The sequence below is a fragment of the Oncorhynchus mykiss genome, chromosome 14, assembly GCF_057628025.1.
Source record: "Oncorhynchus mykiss isolate SJ-2025 chromosome 14, ASM5762802v1, whole genome shotgun sequence".
NCBI classification, from domain to species: Eukaryota; Metazoa; Chordata; class Actinopteri; order Salmoniformes; family Salmonidae; genus Oncorhynchus; species Oncorhynchus mykiss.
This window is the reverse complement of record NC_143035.1, coordinates 16,397,790-16,417,036: the sequence shown is the minus strand read 5'-3', so window position 1 is coordinate 16,417,036 and position 19,247 is coordinate 16,397,790. Positions and strand designations below refer to the sequence as shown.

The window sequence follows — 19,247 nt, the reverse complement described above, 5'->3', positions numbered from 1 at the left end:
GGGAAAGAGCCTCAGATCCACAAAGTCCCTTCCACCAGGTGGCTGATGATATATGTTTGCACGATTGCCATATTGCATCTCCATCCCAAAGCCCTTGCTTGGAAGTGTACTTCGCCAGACTGCCAAGAACCTTGCCCTCATCCAGGCCAAGGTGGAAAGACACGGTAGTGATGACACCATAGGCCTTGTTGATCTCTGCACCAGACAGGATGCTCTTGCCAGCATACTTGGGGTCCAACATGTACGCTGCGGTGTGTATGGGCTTCAGGTAGAAGTCTTCATGCTTTTTGATGTATTTCAGAACTGCAATTTGCTCTGCATGGAGCAACAGTGAAGTGGGCAGGGCAGAACGGATTTCTTCTTAGATCTGCAAGCAGAGTCTGAACATCAGACAGGATGGCATTGTCTCCCTCAATCCGTGCAATGGCTACTACTATAGGTTTCAGGCTGCTTACAACTCTCTCCCAAAATACATAATCCAGGAGGATCCTCTTGATGGGCCTGCCCATATCTGCATACTGTGATATGGCCGTTTCTTGGAGAGACTCCTTCCCCTCCAGGAGACTGTCAAACATGATAACACCACCCCAACGGGTGTTGTTGGGCAGCTTCAATGTGGTGCTCTTATTCTTCTCACTTTGCTTGGTGAGGTAGATTGCTGCTATAATTTGATGACCCTTCACATACCTAACCATTTCCTTGGCTTTCTTGTAGAGTGTATCCATTGTTTTCAGTGCCATGATGTCCTTGAGGAGCAGATTCAATGCATGAGCAGCACAACCAATGTGTGTGATGTGAGGGTAGGACTCCTCCACTTTAGACCAAGCAGCCTTCATGTTCGCAGCATTGTCTGTCACCAGTGCAAATACCTTCTGTGGTCCAAGGTCGTTGATGACTGCCTTCAGCTCATCTGAAATGTAGAGACCAGTGTGTCTGTTGTCCCTTGTGTCTGTGCTCTTGTAGAATACTGGTTGAGGGTTGGAGATTACGTGGTTAATTATTCCTTGCCCACAAACATTCAACCACCCATCAGAGATGATTGCTATACAGTCTGCTTTCTCTATGATTTGCTTGACCTTCACTTGAACTCTGAACTCTGCATCCAGCAAATGAGTAGATAAAGCATGTCTGGTTGGAGGGGTGTATGCTTTGTGAAGAACATTCAGAAATCTCTTCCAATACACATTGCATGTGAGCATTAGAGGTGAACCAGTTACATACACAGCTCGAGCAAGACATTCATCAGCATCTCTGACTACGTTCCTCCCATTTAGTCAAAAAAACTTCTGGTTGAAGGAGGATCATGAGCTGTTGCTATCAATAAGGTGTCTGATTCATCATTTTCACCTTGAATAGAGGTAGAGGAACTTTTGTGAGCATGGAGGGGACTTTATGGACTTGTCCAGATTAATGTTTTAAAATTAAACATGTTTGGAAACAGGTGAATTAACACTCCTCAGTTAGCAGGCTCAAGCAAGATAAAACCCACATCGTAGCAAAAACTAACTTGCAGAAATTGTAAACAAGTTAGAAATTATTTAAACACACTTTGCTGTAGGCTACTATTCACTAGTTAACCAAAAATTATGTATGTCATAAAATATATTCACCCCACCCAGTATTGTAATCAAAAGTATGTAGTCCTTGGCTCAGACAGTGTAGTAGTGTTGGCTCAATAGCATCTCATTAGTGTTCAAGATCTTGAGAATCAGCAGTACATGTGATGGAAAAATGCACTGTGCATGCAGAGGGTTGCAATTCCATTGAATTGGGGATAGTTTAACCAAAATATGCCACAAGACCTAGAATTGCCTTGTGTGTATCCTCACAGAAAAGGTTCACTGTTATAAGCTAACATTTTTTGATTAATTTAAGCAAAATTCCCGGGCTTAACTTCCATTGGAAAATTTCCGGCAATTTCCTGGAAAGTTTCCGACCCTTTGCAACCCTAACCCGGACTAGTTCCCAGTCTCTGAAAAACATCCCCACAGCATGATGCTGCCACCACCATGCTTCACCATAGGGATAGTGCCAGGTTTCTTCCAGACGAGACACTTGGCATTCATGCCAAATAGTTCAATCTTGGTTTCATCAGACCAGAGAATCTTGTTTGTCATGGTCTGAGAGTCTTTGGGTGCCTTTTGGCAAACTCCAAGCGGGCTCTCATGTGCCTTTTACTGAGGAGTGGCTTCCGTCTGGCCACTCTACCTTAAAGGCCTGATAGGTGGAGTGCTGCCGAGAGCTGGTTGTCCTTCTGGAAGGTTCTCCCATCTCCACAGAGGAACTCTAGAGCTCTGTCAGAGTGACCAGTGGGTTCTTGGTCACCTCCCTTCCATTTTAAGAATGATGGAGCCAACTTTGTTCTTGGGGACCTTCAATGCTGCAGAAATGTTTTTTTCCCCTTCCTCAGATCTGTGCCTCGACACAATCCTGTCTCGTAGCTCTACGACAATTCCTTTGACCTCGGGGCTTGGTTTTTGCTCTGACTTGCACTGTGGGACCTTGTATGGACAGGTGTGTGCCTTTTCCAAATCATGTCAAATCAATTGAATTTACCACAGGTGGACTCCAATCAAGTTATAGAAACTTCAAGGACGAACAATGGAAACAGGATGCTCCTGAGCTCAATTTCGAGTCTCATAACGAAGCGTCTTAATACTTATGTAAATAAGGTATTTCTGTATTTTACTTTTAATACATTTGCAAACATTTCTAAAAACCTGTTTTAGCTATGTCATTATGGGGTATTCTGTGTATATTGCTGAGGAATTGTTTTTATTTAATTATTTTTAGAATGAGGCTGTAATGTAACAAAATGTGTAAAAAGTCTAGGAGTCTGAATACTTTCCGAAGACACTGTATATGGACCTGTTCCGTTCACTTTGAACTCTCAAAGCTCTCAAAGCGAGAGCTGCATGTAGCCACGTGCACATTTTGTTCATATCCTTTGCTATTTATTGAGTCACTCGCCCAGTTACAGATCATTTGGAGTCAGTGATTGCTTCCTGCAAGTGGACAAAACGTGTACATTTTTAGACATCTTTAAAAAGTGAGTAGTTAAATCAATAGCTTTTTTTTTGTGTCTTCAAAGGGCAGTATTGTATTTTGAGACCGGCTTGAATAAGCTAAGTAGGCAGAGGATAGCATCATTTGTCTTATTCTCTGTAATAATGGCATGGGAATAATAATGCATTGTATTTTGTAAAGTGGTTTCTTGCATCAAACAACATACCACCATCTTCAGTCACCTCCTTGTCTGAAGGACAAGTGGATAAACGGGTTAATGTCAAGCCCTGCATGTTTGTTTCAAAAGTCTCATGGAATGTAGGCCTACATTGAACACCGCACATTGGCTGCTACTGTAGGCTGAATGATAGAACAGCTATTTCCATGTTAAAATGTTATGGGATGCATTTTCTCCGTTGTTTATGATGGTAGGTCACTCTGGTAGGCCTGCATTATGATCAAATTGCCACAGTAGCCTACTTGACCACTGTCTGAAAACTATCTTAAAGTGGGTATAGCATTAGTGTTCACAGTAAACTGGATAAAAAAAAATTTGGGGAGGGAACATTGCTTCTCAGTATGGATGAGAGGTATGTTGATATTTGTTGATTATTGCATACCTTTTTACTAAACAGTACGTTCTAAATAGTCTCTCTCTCTTTCTCTCAGGTGCTCTCGTTGACCAGGGTGTGTTTGAGGAGCTGACTCGCGCTTGCCTCCCTTTCCTCTACGAGCACATGCAGGAGCTGGGAGTCATCTCCACCATCTCCCTCTCCTGGTTCCTCACCCTGTTCCTCAGCGTCATGCCCTTCGACAGCGCCGTGCTTCTGGTTGACTGCTTCTTCTACGAGGGCATCAAGGTCATCTTCCAAGTGGCACTGGCCGTGCTGCACGCCAACATGGACACCCTACTGGACTGCAATGACGAGGGAGAGGCCATGACCATCCTTGGACGGTGAGTGGGGGAATAGAAGGGACGGAAGGAACAATTTCTCAAGTGCTTCTTCCCTAATTCACTTGACTGAACTGACTTCCATGTAATTGACACCAATACACATTGCACAGCCAAAATGTTTAATTGGAATAGTAACTATAGTGTAACTATACAGAAAGGTTTACTTGTTTTTTTTCTCCTTCTATTTATGAATGATGGCAGTACTGCTCTAGACTGAAGAAGCTATAGCCATATTACTCGGAGTGAGAAATATTGGATTATCTCTCTCACTCACTCACAGGTATCTGGACAATGTTGTCAACAAGCAGACCGTGTCTCCGCCCATTCCCCACCTCCACGCCCTGTTGACCAGTGGCGATGAGCCGCCGCCTCAGATTGACATTTTCCAGCTCATCAAGTCATCCTGTGAGGTAAGACATGACTAGTAGAACCACGTGACTTTTTCACACAACTCACTTAAGTCAATCACATAGCACAGGGAGAGATTGAATTCGATTCCACATATAAGTGACTTCACTGCCTTTTCCCTCTGTCTGTGTCTCTGAGCAGAAGTTTGGTAGTTTGCGTGCTGATGTCATCGAGCAGATGAGGTTCCATCAGAGGTTAAAGGTCATCCAATCGCTGGAGGACACCGCCAAGAGGAGCGTGGTGAGTTCATACATCAAAGAAGCAGTGGTGTAAAGTAACTAATTAAAAATACTTTGAAATACTACAGTACTTAAGTCGTTTTGGGGGGCATCTGTACTTTACTTCACTGTTTATACATTTACTTTTACTCCACTACATTCCTAAGGAAAATATGTACTTTTTATTCCATACATTTTCACCCAAAAGTACAGGCAGGACAGCAATATGCTCCAATACACTCACCTATCAATATAACCGTTGTCATCCCTACCGCCTCTGATCTGGCGGACTCACTAAACACAAATACTGCTTTTGTAAATTATGTTGGAGTGTGCCCCTAGCTGTCCGTGTGACAATTGAGTACTTTTTCCATTACTGCAAAGATGTGACCATGAATGAAGCGCTTGGTGACCTCACCTCTGACCATTCCCTATGAAATGACCCTCTGCAAACAAGCAAAACAGAGCAGTGGGATAATGTTTATCCAAGTCTGTACTTGTGTTGCATACAGTTGAAGTCGGAAGTTTACATACACTTAGGTTGGAGTCATTAAAACTTGTTTTTCAACCACTCCAAACATTTCTTGTCAACAAACTATAGTTTTGGCAAGTCGGTTAGGACTGTGCATGACACGAGTAATTTGTCCTACAATTGTTTAGACAGATTATTTCACTTATAATTCACTGTATCACAATTCCAGTGGGTCAGAAGTTTACATACACTAAGTTGACTGTGCCTTTGAACAGCTTGGAAAATTCCAGAAAATGATGTCATGGCTTTAGAAGCTTCTGAAAGGCTAATTGACATAATTTGAGTCCATTGGAGGTGTACCTGTGGATGTATTTCAAGGTCTACCTTCAAACTCAGTGCCTCTTTGCTTGACATCATGAGAAAATCAAAATAAATCAGCCAAGACCTCAGAAAACAAATTGTAGACCTCCACAAGTCCACAAGGTTCATCCTTGGGAGCAATTTCCAAACGCCTGAAGTAGGAGTCGACCGATTATGATTTTAATGCCGATACCGATTATTGGAGGACCAAAAAAAATGCTGATACCGATTTTAATCGGACGATTTGTTTTAAATGTATTTGTAATAATTACAATTACAACAATACTGAATGAACACTTATTTTAACTTAATATAATACATAAATAAAATCAATTTAGCCTCAAATAAATAATGAAACATGTTCAATTTGGATTAAATAATGAAAAAACAAAGTGTTGGAGAAGAAAGTAAAAGGGCAATATGTGCTATGTAAGAAAGCTAACGTTTAAGTTCCTTGCTCAGAACATGAGGACATATGAAAGCTGGTAGTTCCTTTTAACAGGAGTCTTCAATATTCCCAGGCAAGAAGTTTTAGGTTGTAGTTATTATAGGACTATAGCATCATGTTGTGGGGGTGCTTTGCTGCAGGAGGGACTGGTGCACTTCACAAAATAGATGGCATCATGAGGGAGGACAATTGTGGATATATTGAAGCAACATCTCAAGACATCAATCAGGAAGTTAAAGCTTGGTCGCAAATAGGTCTTCCAAATTAACAATGACCCCAAGCGTACTTCCAAAGTTGTGGCAAAATGGCTTAAGGACAACAAAGTCAAGGTATTGGAGTGGCCGTCACAAAGCCCTGACCTCAATCCTATAGAAAATGTGTGGGCAGAACCAAAAAAGCTTGTATGAGCAAGGAGGCCTACAAACCTGACTCAGTTACACCAGCTCTGTCAGGAAGAATGGACCAAAATTCACCCAACTTATTGTGGAATGCTACCTGAAACGTTTGACCCAAGTTAAACAATTGAATGGCAAATGTTACCAAATACTAATTGAGTGTATGTAAACGTCTGACCCACTGGGAATGTGATGAAAGAAATCAAAGCTGAAATAAATCATTCTCTCTATTATTATTCTGACATTTCACATTCTTAAAATAAAGTGGTGATCCTAACTGACCTAAGACAGGGAATTTTTACTACGATTAAATGTCAGGAATTGTGAAACACTGAGTTTAAATGTATTTGGCTAAGGTAAACTTCCAACTTCAACTGTATCTGCTTTCACTGGACATCTTCATATGTTTTAAAAACGTTCAGAAATAAACAGCATAACGCAGACGTGTCAATTATCACTTAGCAATGGTTATGGAGGAGAAAGTGGTGCTCTTGGAACGTTCAGACAGAAACCACCTTGGCCCAACTCTCCAAACACTGAGGGAACACCCTCTCTTTCCATGAGAGACTGACCAGGTGAATCCAGGTGAAAGCTTAAAATCACTTATTTGATGTCGCTTATTAAATCCACTTCAATCAGTGTAAGTGGTTACAGAAGGATTTTTAAGCCTTGGGACAATTGAGACTTGGATTGTGTATGTGTGCCATTGAGGGTGAATGGGCAGGACAAAATATTTAAGTGCCTTTGAATGGGGTATGGTAGTAGGTGCCAGGCGCACCGTTTTGTGTCAAGAACTGCAACGCTCAATAGTTTCCGGTGAGTATCAAGAATGGTCCACCACCAAAAGGACATCCAGCCAACTTGACACAACTGTGGGAAGCATTGGCGTCAACATGGGCCAGCAACCCAGTGGAACGCTTTCGGCACCTTGGAGAGTCCATGCCCTGACCAAATTGAGGCTGTTCTGAGGGCAAAAGGGGGTGCATCTCAATATTAGGAAGGTGTTCCTAATGTTTGGTATGCTCTGTGTAAATATCTCTGGATTAGGTTATTCATTCCAACCTTTAAGGGGGCTCACGAGAAGGCGCAGCAGTCTAAGGCACTGCATCTCAGTGCTAGAGGCGTCACTACCGCCCCGTAGCACTCACTTCTGTCATCATTAAGTACTTTGAGAGACTAGTCAAGGACCATATCACCTCCACTCTACCTGACACCCTAGACCCACTCCAATTTGCTTGCCGCCTCAATAGGTCCACAGACGACGCAATCGCAACCACACTGCACACTGCCCTAACTCATCTGGACAAGAGGAATACCTATGTGAGAATGCTGTTCATCGACTACAGCTCAGCATTTAACACCATAGTACCCTCCAAACTCGTCATCAAGCTCGAGACCCTGGGCCCCACAAGGGTGCGTTCTGAGCCCTCTCCTGTACTCCCTGTTCACCCACGACTGCATGGCCATGCACGCCTCCAACTCGATCATCAAGTTTGCGGACGACACTACAGTGGTAGGCTTGATTACCAACAAGGATGAGACGGCCTACAGCGCGGAGGTGAGGGCCCTCAGAGTGTGGTGTCAGGAAAATAACCTCACACTCAACGTCAACAAAACAAAGGAGATGATTGTGGACTTCAGGAAACACATCGACGGGACAGTAGTGGAGAGGGTGTAGTAAGTTTTAAGTTCCTCGGCGTACACATCACGAACAAACTGAATTGGTCCACCCACACAGACAGCGTTGTGAAGAAGGCGCAGCAGCGCCTCAGGAGGCAGAAGAAATTTGTCTGGTCACCAAAAGCACTCACAAACTAAGTATTTGGTCACCTACAAACAAGCAAGATTTCTGGCTCTCACAGACCTGTAACTTCTTCTTTAAGAGGCTCCTCTGTCCTCCACTCGTTACCTGTATTAATGTCACCTGTTTGAACTTATCAGTATAAAAGACACCTGTCCACAACCTCAAACAGTCACACTCCAAACTCCACTATGGCCAAGACCAAAGAGATGTCAAAGGACACCAGAAACAAAATTGTAGACCTGCACCAGGCTGGGAAGACTGAATCTGCAATAGGTAAGCAGCTTGGTTTGAAGAAATCAACTGTGGGAGCAATTATTAGGAAATGGAAGACATACAAGACCACTGATAATCTCCCTTGATCTGGGGCTCAATGCAAGATCTCACCCCGTGGGGTCAAAATGATCACAAGAACAGTGAGCAAAAATCCCAGAACCACACGGGGGGGACCTAGTGAATTACCTGCAGAGAGCTGGGACCAAAGTAACAAAGCCTACCATCAGTAACACACTTCGCCGCCAGGGACTCAAATCCTGCAGTGCCAGACGTATCCCCCTGCTTAAGCCAGTACATGTCCAGGTCCGTCTGAAGTTTGCTAGAGAGCATTTTTCTCATTTTGTCTGTCCTAGTTGAAGTGTACCTATGATGAAAATTACAGGCCTCTCTCATCTTTTTAAGTGGGAGAACTTGCACAATTGGTGGCTGACTAAATACTTTTTTGCCCCACTGTATATCTTTATGTACATATTCTTTATCCCTTTACACTTGTGTGTATAAGGTAGTAGTTGTGGAATTGTTAGGTTAGATTACTCATTGGTTATTACTGCATTGTCGGAACTAGAAGCACAAGCATTTCGCTACACTCGCATTAACATCTGCTAACCATGTGTATGTGACAAATACATTTTTATTTGATTTACAGACACCCTGGTTCGAATTCAGGCTGTATCTCAACCGGACGTTATTGGGAGTCCCATGGGCCGGCAGGTAGCCTAGTGGTTAGAGCGTTGGGCCAGTAACCGTACGGTTGCTGGATTAACTCCCCGAGCTGACAAGATAAAAATCTGTCGTTCTGCCCCTGAACAAGGCAGTTAATTATTTGGTTAGTTACCTGTTCCCCGGTGGGTCGTCATTGTAAATAGGAATGTGTTCTTAACTGACTTGCCTAGTTGAATAAAGGTTAAAGTAAAAAAAAAAATTACATTTAATGGATACTTTGAGATTTTGGCAATGAGGCCAAAATGCTAGCAGACACCCATAAACTTCCAGTAATTGGGCTAACGCTAGTTAGCAGTACCTCGCGAAACTACCACTAACTTCCTTAATACTGGACACGGAGAGAGAGAAATTCCACAAGTTCATCTGACTCTGGGGAAGTAAATAAAGGGCCTCTTTGCCAAAATCCCAAATAATCCCTTTAATAGTGATCAGTTGTGGATATGAGATGTATCGAATAGGTTATGTTAAGGTTGGAACAAAAACATGTGCATACTGAAGTCATACAGTGCCCACTTAATATGCTGTAGCCAGAGGTGTTTCTCTGTCTGATGTAGAGCTGTGTGTCTATCCACAGGTAAGAGCTATCATGACAGACTCAGCCTTCAGTATCGAGGAGCTAGAGGAACTCTATGTTCACTTCAAGGTAACAAATCATCGTTATTATCGTTCCTACAGCTTTTTACATCATTACCCAGCAGTGGTTTTGAACATTTTAGTTTTCTCTGTTAGCAATGTTGTTCTTAACTCAGGCGTGTCAACTTAGTGTGGTGGGTGGTAAATAAGTTGTTTGTTGTGTGATGCTGGTCATGGTTGTGATGACAAGTCACACAGCTGTCACACGGTATGTGTTTTGTAAGCATTATCAATAGACTGAGAACAAAACAAGTTGTGGCTCATGCCCCAAACAAGTGTAAGACAACACATTTCACTGCACCTATCCAGTATATGTGACAAAACATTTTTTTTTTTTTTTAAATGAAAGCTGGCAACAAAACCATCATTATCAAGCCATTGTCAATAGGTCAAATGTCTCAACTGTCAAGCACCATTGCACTCTCCATTCAATGTCTCAATCAGCCAGTACCACCTCTGAGCTGCATCCCACTCCCCTTCCCCATGGCAGGCCAAGCACATAATGAGCTGCTACTGGGGGGCCAGCACCACAGCGGCGGAGCGCCACGACCCCAGCCTGCCCTACCTGGAGCAGTACCGCATTGACCTGGGACAATTCTGCCAGCTGTTCGGGGCCCTGGGAACCTGGCTCTGTGGGACGCACACCGCCACGCTGGCCACACGCCTCTTCCGCCTGCTGGACATGAACAAGGACGGCCTCATCAACTTCAAGGAGTTTGTCACGGGTCTGAGTGAGTTTGAAGAAGTAGAGAATCTCAACTTTCCGTTGAAAATATGAACTGATTTCTATATTAAACATGGATGTGTCGGGAGGAGGGGTCGGGGTTGTGTAGCTGGTGTTCTGAGATATTTTCGAGATAAGTTATGTGCTAGTTTGTAGCAGGATAAATCTCACTGCTTAATTGGCTGGTAGTGATTTTACGATTAGTCAGCATGGATCCCACTGACCTACCACGTGTCTCCCAAAAGGTGGGATGTACCACGGAGACATGACAGAGAAACTCAAGTTACTGTACAATCTTCACCTGCCGCCAGGTAAGCAGGGGAAAACACAACTCTGCGGGTCCAATAACAGCCTGATCAACTCACTGCAGGACATTCACACTCCCAGTCTCACTAATTAGCTTCACACACATGTTTTTCCCTCAAACACAGTTGTAGTGAATCAGCACGGTCTTGTGGCCCTGTGCTTTGGGTGGTGTGTTTTTTTTTAAAGGGACAGGCACCATGTATATGCGTGACGGAAGAACTGTGTTGGTGTCTGTGGGTGTGTTACTATAATGTTATAGAATGGGAACAATTGAGCAGTTTTGAATAAAGTATGTGTGCGTGCTTGTGGGTATGATTTGTGTGTGTGTGTGTGTGTGTGTGTGTAAGGATAATACATACTGGGGCGAACATACTTCTTGTCTCTCTTACAGCATTGTGTCCAGAGGAGGCTGAGTCGGCACTGGAAGCTACACAGTTCTTCACTGATGACACTCCACAGGGTACACACACACACATTGCTGTTGACATAAACGTAACATAATCCCTCAGGAGGGAACACACACACGTGTAAACCATCTTTCATTCTGTAGTTTGCTCACAATTTCCATGTGATATTTGACATGTTGGTTCGATTTTAGTTTTTTTTGCTTGAGGCAATGAGTGGTCCTGGTCCCTTGCATGTGTCTGTGCATTGAAAACTGATTCCTACTACTGACTTAACTGACCGAAGGAAGATGAGAATACACATATCGTTTGATCCTCTCCTCCCTGCCTCCCTCTTTCTCCACCCGCCCTCTCTTTCCTCCGTCTCACCTTCCTCCCTACTCACTTTGTCTTAATCTCCTCATCTTGCTCTTTATCTATCTCTCTCTCTCTCTTTAATTCTTTCTCTCATGTTTGTCCTCTCTCCATCTGGTTCCGTTTCCTTTTCACTGCTCCAGAACCTCCCTTCCTGTCTGATCTGGACTTCCTGGTGCAGGAAGTGACATCAGGTTTGTCTCTCTGTAAATCTCTTTGTCACAAAGACACTTTTGATCAACAAAATGGTGGCCACACTGTATTCAGGGGGAATAGTCAATCTCATGTTTGAATAATCTGCAAACTTGTGAAACAATGATTAGTTGTAGTTCATAGAGGACATCTCTCTAACCTGTTAATATCCCCCCCCCCCCCCCCCATGTGGTATAGCCCACTCAGTGACATCATACCAGCAGATTACACAACTATCTTTATACAGAGTGGAGACCCTTGATCAAAATGCTCTTTGTAGTACTCTTCCCCCCCTCTTTAATTTACTCTCCCTGTCCACTTGGTACAGTCCACTCTGGGCTCTCTTTGGTAAGTTCCGGTCCAGGTGTGAATGACATCGCACCGCTTTCCCCCTGTATAATCTGCTGTGGTATCCGTATCTTCCATCCTTGCCTGTTACCCTCCTGGCATCTGGGGGCTAGTTGACTCACTTCCCTGCCTGTTACCCTCCTAGCATCTGGGGGCTAGTTGACTCACTTCCCTGCCTGTTACCCACCTAGCATCTGTGAGCTAGTTGACTCACTTCCCTGCCTGTTACCCTCCTAGCATCTGTGAGCTAGTTGACTCACTTCCCTGCCTGTTACCCTCCTAGCATCTGGGGGCTAGTTGACTCACTTCCCTGCCTGTTACCCTCCTAGCATATGGGAGCTAGTTGACTCACTTTCCTGCCTGTTACCCTCCTAGCATCTGGGGGCTAGTTGATTCACCTCATCTTCTGTTAGGTGGATGTCTCACTCACTAGCACAATCATCTTCCACTGGAAAGACCCCCCTCCTCCCAACCCCTGTCTAGATAACCCACTTTCCTACTTGTCAATGTGTAGGGTGTACACTGGTGTGGATGGTCTGATTAGTGGCTTTGTGGGCATGGTGATGGTGGTGGTTTACTCTGTCTGCAGGAGAGGAGGTGAAAGAGGCTGAGGACGCATTGGGAAGCGGAGATGCAGAGGAGAAGATAGGTGAGCCTCACTCCCCTGCCAATATTAATGACCTTTCTACAGTACTGGTCTTCTTCCTTGTCCTGCCCTCTGCAGGATTCAAACGGTATTGCTATGCATACAGTGCCTTCAGAAAGCATTCATACCCCTTGACTTACATTTTGTTGTGTAATAGCCTGAATTCAAAATGTACAGTGGCAAGAAAAAGTATGTAAGCCCTATGGAATTACCTGGATTTCTGCATGAACTTGTCATAACAATAGATAAACACAGTCTGCTTACACTAACACACAAACAATTATACATTTTCATGTCTTTATTGAACTTAGTGTGGATGTGAAAAGTATGTGAACCCTTTGATTTAATAACTGGTTGTCCCTCCTTTTTGCAGCAATAACCTCAACCAAACATTTTTTGTAGTTGCGGATCAGACCTGCACAACGGTCAGGAGGAATTTTGGACCATTCTTGTTTTCAAAACTGTTTCAGTTCAGCAATATTCTTGGGATGTTGTGTGAACCGCGCTCTTTAGGTCATGCCACAGGATCTCAAAACAGGTTGAGATCAGGATTTTCTTCTTTTGAAGCCATTCTGTTGTTGGTTTACTTGTATTTTGGGTCGTTGTCCTGTTGCATCACCCAACTTCTGTTGAGCTTCGATTGGCGGACAGATAGCCTATTTATTTTCCCGTCAATGATAGCAAGCTGTCCAGACCCCGAGGCAGCCAAAACCATGATTCTCCCTCCACCATACTTTACAGTGAGGATGAGGTTTTACTGTTTTTTTCCACAGTGTTGTGTGTTCCTCCCAAATAACTCAACTTTAGTTTTATCTGTCCACAGAATATTTTTCCAGTAGCACTGTGGAACATCCGGGTGCTCTTTTGCAAACTTCAGACGTGCAGCAATGTTTTCTTTGGACAGCAGTGGCTTCTTCTGTGGTGTTCTCCCATGAACACCATTCTTGCTTAGTGTTTCACGTATTGTAGACTCGTCAGAGATGTTATCATGTTCCAGAGATTACTGTAAGTCTTAAGCTGCCACTCTAGGATTCGTCTTAACCTCAATGAGCATTCTGCACTGTGCTCTTGTAGTCATCTTTGCAGGACGGCCACTCCTAGGGAGAGTAGCAACAGTGCTGAACTTTCTCCATTTATAGACAATTTGTCTTACCGTGGACTGATGAACATCAAGGCTTTTAGAGATACTTTTGTAACCCTTTCCAGCTTTATGAAAGTCAACCATTCTTAGGTCTTCTGATATCTATTTTGTTCAAGGCATGGTTCACATCAGACAATGCTTCTTGTGAATAGCAAACTCAAATTTTGTGAGTTTATTTTATTTTTATAGGGCAGGGCAGCTCTAACCAACATCTCTAATCTCGTTTCATTGATTGGACTCCAGGTTAGCTGACTCCTGAGTCCAATAAGCTTTTGGAGAGGTCATTAGCCTAAGGGTTCACATACTTTTTCCTACACTGTGAATGTTTAAATGATGTATTCAATATAGACAAGAAAAATACAATAATTTGTGTGTTATTAGATAAGCACACTGTGTTTGTCTATTGGTGTGATTTTAGGACCAATTCCAAATGGTTCACATACTTTTTCGTGCCACTGTATTACATTTGTTTTTCTTACCCATCCACACGCAATACCCCATAATGACAAAGTAAAACATGTTTTTAGAAATGTTTGCAAATTTGTTGAAAATTATTTACATAAGGATTCACACCTCTTTGCTATGATGCTCTAAATTGAGCTCCGGAGCTCCAATTTTCTTTGATCATCCTTGAGATGTCACTACAACTTGATTGGAGTCTGTGGCCAATTAAATTGTTTGGACATGATTTAGAAAGAAACACGCCTGTCTATATAAGGTCCCAAATTTGACAGTTCATGTCAGACCGGAAACTATAGCTTGAAGTCCAAGGAACTGTTCGTAGATCTCCGACAATTGTGATGAGGCCTACATCTGGGGAAGAGGATAAAACAATTTCTAGAGTGTTGAAAGTTTCCAAGAGCATAGTGAACTCCATCATTGGGAGATATGGAACTACCCAGCCTACCTAGAGCTCGCCATCTGACCAAACTGAGCAACCGTGCAAGAAGGACAGAACTACAGAGTTCCTTGGCTGAGATGGGAGAACCTGCAAGAAGGACAACAGTGAAGATTTACAGCCAAAGCAATGCTGGAATGGCTTCAGAACAAGAATTTGAAAGCCATTGAGTGGCCCAGCCAAAGCTCAGACGAATCCCATTAAAAATCTGTGGAAAGACTTGAAGATTGCTGTTCACTGCCGCTCCCCATCTAAACTAACAGAGCCTGAGAAAATCTGAGGAAGAATGTGAGAAAATCCCAAAATCCAGATGTGTAAAGCTGATACAGACATACCAAAGACGACTCAAAGCTGTAATCGCCGCCGAAGGTGCTTTTCCAAAGTATTCTCGGGTGTGAATACTTGTGAATGATATATTTCTGTATTTCATTTTCAATACATTTGCAGTCATTTTTAAAGATGTTTTCACTTTGTTATTATGGAATATTGTGTTTAGATGGGTGAGAAATCTATTTCATCATTTTTAAATTCAGGCTGTATGTAACACAACAAAATATGGAATAAGTCAAGGGGTATGAATACTTTCTGAAGGCACTGCATCCAGTGTAATATTGTGATATCTGTTTCAGAGGTGAAGGACTATAAGTACTATCTGCGGATGTGGGCCATGGAGAATGAGCCCAAGAAGGAGACCATTAAAGACCTTCGCAGGATGAACCAGGTACATGCCACATTACTGAGAGATGACCATAACTTGACCACTCATACACACTTAGAGAAGCCATTTCTGCCTGATCCCCTGTGTGTGTGTCCTACAGGAGCAGTTCATAGAGCTGTGTAAGACCCTGTACAACATGTTCAGCGAGGACCCACTGGAGCAGGAGCTCTACCACGCCATCGCCACTGTGGCCAGCCTGCTGCTGCGCATCGGAGAGGTGGGCAAGAAGTTCACCAACAACGGCGCCAACAAACCAACCGACACCACCAACGCCCAGGCTCCCGCCCCCGCTGCTGAATTGCTCCAACCTGAAAAAGAGGAGCCGAACGGGGAGAGCAGCTCAGGGCAGTCCCTGGTCTGCAGGGCCTTGGCGGAGGCCCAGCTGGAAACGCCGCCTCAGCAGACGTCGGACGAAGAAGTGAAGGATGACACGTCGGTCTCGTCCTACTCCATGGTGAGCACAGGTTCTCTGCAGTGTGAGGACATCGCCGATGACACAGTCCTGATTGGCTGCGCCGGCGACCAGCAGCGGCGGGGAAGCATATTGGACGGCGATTGGTCCATTACCTTTGAGCAGGTGCTGGCGTCGATGCTCACCGAGCCGCCCCTGGTGGACTACTTTGAGAAGAAGGGAGACATTCAGGCAAGGATGGCTATCTGTAAGATGCAAAGGAAGGTGGAAAGGCAGGTGAGCTTGTCAAGCGACCACGAATTGGCCCAGCTCTCAACCTGACTCACCTCACTTCTCATCCGTAGGGGAAACCCATCACTGTCCTACTCAAGTTACTGTTGCTCCTTGCCTCACTACCATTTCATAGGGAGCTCTAGACCTGTATCTCTGTTGTGATTGTCATCCTTATACAGAACCAGATGTGTGTGTATATAGGAAATATATCTATTGAAACAAAATACTCCAGAGTCTGCCCAACGGATCCTACATTTTGATAAAAGCCACATGACCCAAAACATTTAGGGCTGGTTTCCCAGAACCGCATTCCACCTAAGCCTGTGACTAGACTAAAAAGCACATTCAAAATATAGAGTCTCCATTGATCATGCTTTCTATTCCAGGACTAAGCTTTAATATTGATCTGGGAAACCAGGCCTTGGAGCGTAGTGGCTAATCCAAGGGTAGGATGTTGGTACTCAACTGTATTATTGTATCTATCCCTGTGCCCTTTCTGTTGCTTCTCTGCACTCTGCGGACCACAATCAAAGCTGTGGATAAATGCCTTTAAATATAAGACCTGTATATGAGACATGTATACCTTTGTGTGTCTGTGAAATCCACAGCTGTCTCAAACTAAAGAAAGAAAGCCTTGCCTTAAAAAAAAAAAGAGACTAAACTGGATGTTAGATTTTTTTGGAAAGAGCTTGTTTTTGTTTTATGTAGTTTTTTCTTAGGAAGAACGTTGGCGTTACCAGTCGGTTCTCTGGCCAGTACTTGTTTTATTAGTCCCAATTCAGCAGTCTTAACTAACCGTCAATGAATCTGCAGCCTTCAGATAAGCATGGAGCTTCTCTCATTGGGTGACTTGCCTGCCACTCGTAACTTACTAGGGCCTGATTAGACTGTTCATTCATCAAATTACCTCAAGTATTGTTTTACCAACAGAAATACTATAACCATTACAGAAATACTAATACCATTACAGTTACTAGGCCTAACTGTCAGTTTTATCTATGTATTCGGGCCGAGGTAAATTGAACACCTGTAAGTAAGTGTTCGATGGATACCCCTGCAATGCACTTCTGTCGTTTCAGAATAGCAGTAAGGAAACACTTCCTGATGGTTTACTGAAAACAAGCAACTACTATTTTTTACTGATTTGCAATTACATTTCAGTCTAGAAATATTTGCTTAATGTCATGTAAGGCTTTTTGTTGGATTATCCATCACGCCTGTAGGTGTCAACCTGTAAATTGCTGCATATCATATTCGTAGTATCTTCTGTTGTTCAAAGCTTGTAAATGTAAAAAAGAGATGCTTTGTACGCAGTATTTTAATTTACTACAAACCCACAATGGTCACAAACAGATATTTTACACAGGCAATTCTACAGAATGCTTAATGCCCGCTTTCGTCAACAGCTATCGTTAATGTTTTACCAGAAAAAAGTATCTTTTAACAACCCCTTTTAAAGCATTCAGCTCCCCTACTTCGGAAGGGACTGGACAGATGTAAACAATGGCTCCAGTCCGGATGAGGTTTGGGGATTGTCTGGAATATTGCTCACACCTATCTAGTTACTTCAGACACTAGAGTAGTAAATAGGAGTTAGGGATTGTTAGACAAGGCTATTGGCTCCTCACAGTTTGTTTCCCCTATGGCTATCCAGACAGGTCTGGTTATCAGCTGAGAAATGTGCTGCCGCTGCTCAATTCTAATCTCAGAAATGTTCTTCTGTAACACTAAAACCAGACTGTAGTAAAAGGTTGTCTGGCTGGCCCATTGTGCATAACGAAACACAACAGTCCGGCGTTGTTTGTAGCATTACATACCAAGTTTATCGTCACTTTGTAAGATAATTGTTTTATACCCCAAGGTAAATTTATCACAGTGTTATTTGGCCTAAAACACCAAAGTACCATTTCATTCAATTGTATGTTGTTTTTCTATTTTTTTTTGCACACAAACCCTGTCTCACTCTTTGTATATTATTTGCTTTGCACTTGCCTATGTTTCTGATATATAATGAAAATGACTAATTGTACTTGTTTACCTTGCAGACTACTTTCTAAATGTGAAAACAAAGACTGAGGAAGCAGTTTGGGATCCTTTTTGGTTCTAGGATAGCCTATGTGGCCGTTGCAAGTCTGTTTATCCACATATAGCTATAATGTCATCACTGTATTCATGTAGCAGATTTATTTATTCACAAACTTGCATTTTAAATTCTTTGATCAGTACTGTGCTATGTTGTGTACTAAATACAAATAGTGAATGGACTAACTTGTTTGTTTGTTTTGTCATAGGATGGATGGGTGGTGGTGCAAAATGCAGGCAGGTGAGGGGGATCAATGGAGGACCTGAGAGGATAAGAGCCACTCACTCAGCACTAAGAGCTCAGTGTAGTCCTTGCTGTTCTCTGTCAGATCCTGAGAGGACTCCACAGAGCAGACGTACATGCTGCTATCTCCCCATCTGGGCAAGGTTCAGGTCTGCGTGTAAAGACAAAAGTAGGATGGAAGTTTGGAGGGGTCACTGGCAACACAGTCACTGTCATTGGTAAGCGTAGGAATACCCCACTGCTGAAGGAGACAAGAAAGCCTGATTTTAACTTCTTAAAACCCCAACTAAATATACGTAAATCCTGGGGGAAATGTTCTGTGGACCAATGAAACTAAATTACTGTTCCTTGGCAATATACACTGCTCAAAAAAATAAAGGGAACACTAAAATAACACATCCTAGATCTGAATGAATAAAATATTCATTCAGATCTAGGATGTGTTATTTTAGTGTTCCCTTTATTTTTTTGAGCAGTGTATATTGCCAAGGAACAGTAATTTAGTTCTTATTAAATACTTTTTTCTTTACATAGTTGAATGTGCTGACAACAAAATCACACAAAAATTATCAATGGAAATCAAATGTATCAACCCATGGAGGTATGGATTTGGAGTCACACTCAAAGTGGAAAACCACACTACAGGCTGATCCAACTTTGATGTAATGTCCTTTTAACAAGTCCAAATGAGGCTCAGTAGTGTGTGTGGCCTCCACGTGCCTGTATGACCTCCCTACAACGCCTGGGCATGCTCCGGATGAGGTGGCAGATGGTCTCCTGAGGGATCTCCTCCCAGACCTGGACTAAAGC

At 43.1% G+C, this 19,247-nt stretch overlaps 1 protein-coding gene across 2 annotated transcripts in view; it reads left to right on the top strand.

Annotated features, from left to right (window-relative positions):
* Positions 1–18,375, top strand: part of LOC110488912 (TBC1 domain family member 9B) — a 46,535-nt gene extending 28,160 nt beyond the window's left edge. Inside the window, exons 12-22 of one of the 2 annotated variants that reach the window (XM_036943041.2) lie at positions 3,676–3,961; positions 4,242–4,371; positions 4,511–4,609; positions 9,637–9,705; positions 10,186–10,426; positions 10,665–10,730; positions 11,117–11,185; positions 11,627–11,677; positions 12,613–12,672; positions 15,338–15,429; positions 15,527–18,375. In XM_036943041.2, coding sequence (XP_036798936.2) covers positions 3,676–3,961; positions 4,242–4,371; positions 4,511–4,609; positions 9,637–9,705; positions 10,186–10,426; positions 10,665–10,730; positions 11,117–11,185; positions 11,627–11,677; positions 12,613–12,672; positions 15,338–15,429; positions 15,527–16,159 — 1,796 coding nt within the window. In that variant the 3' untranslated portion in view covers positions 16,160–18,375. The remainder of the gene's footprint in view (positions 1–3,675; positions 3,962–4,241; positions 4,372–4,510; positions 4,610–9,636; positions 9,706–10,185; positions 10,427–10,664; positions 10,731–11,116; positions 11,186–11,626; positions 11,678–12,612; positions 12,673–15,337; positions 15,430–15,526) is intronic. The other variant, XM_021561372.3, reaches the window with a different exon arrangement.
* The last annotated feature ends 872 nt before the right edge of the window (positions 18,376–19,247 follow it).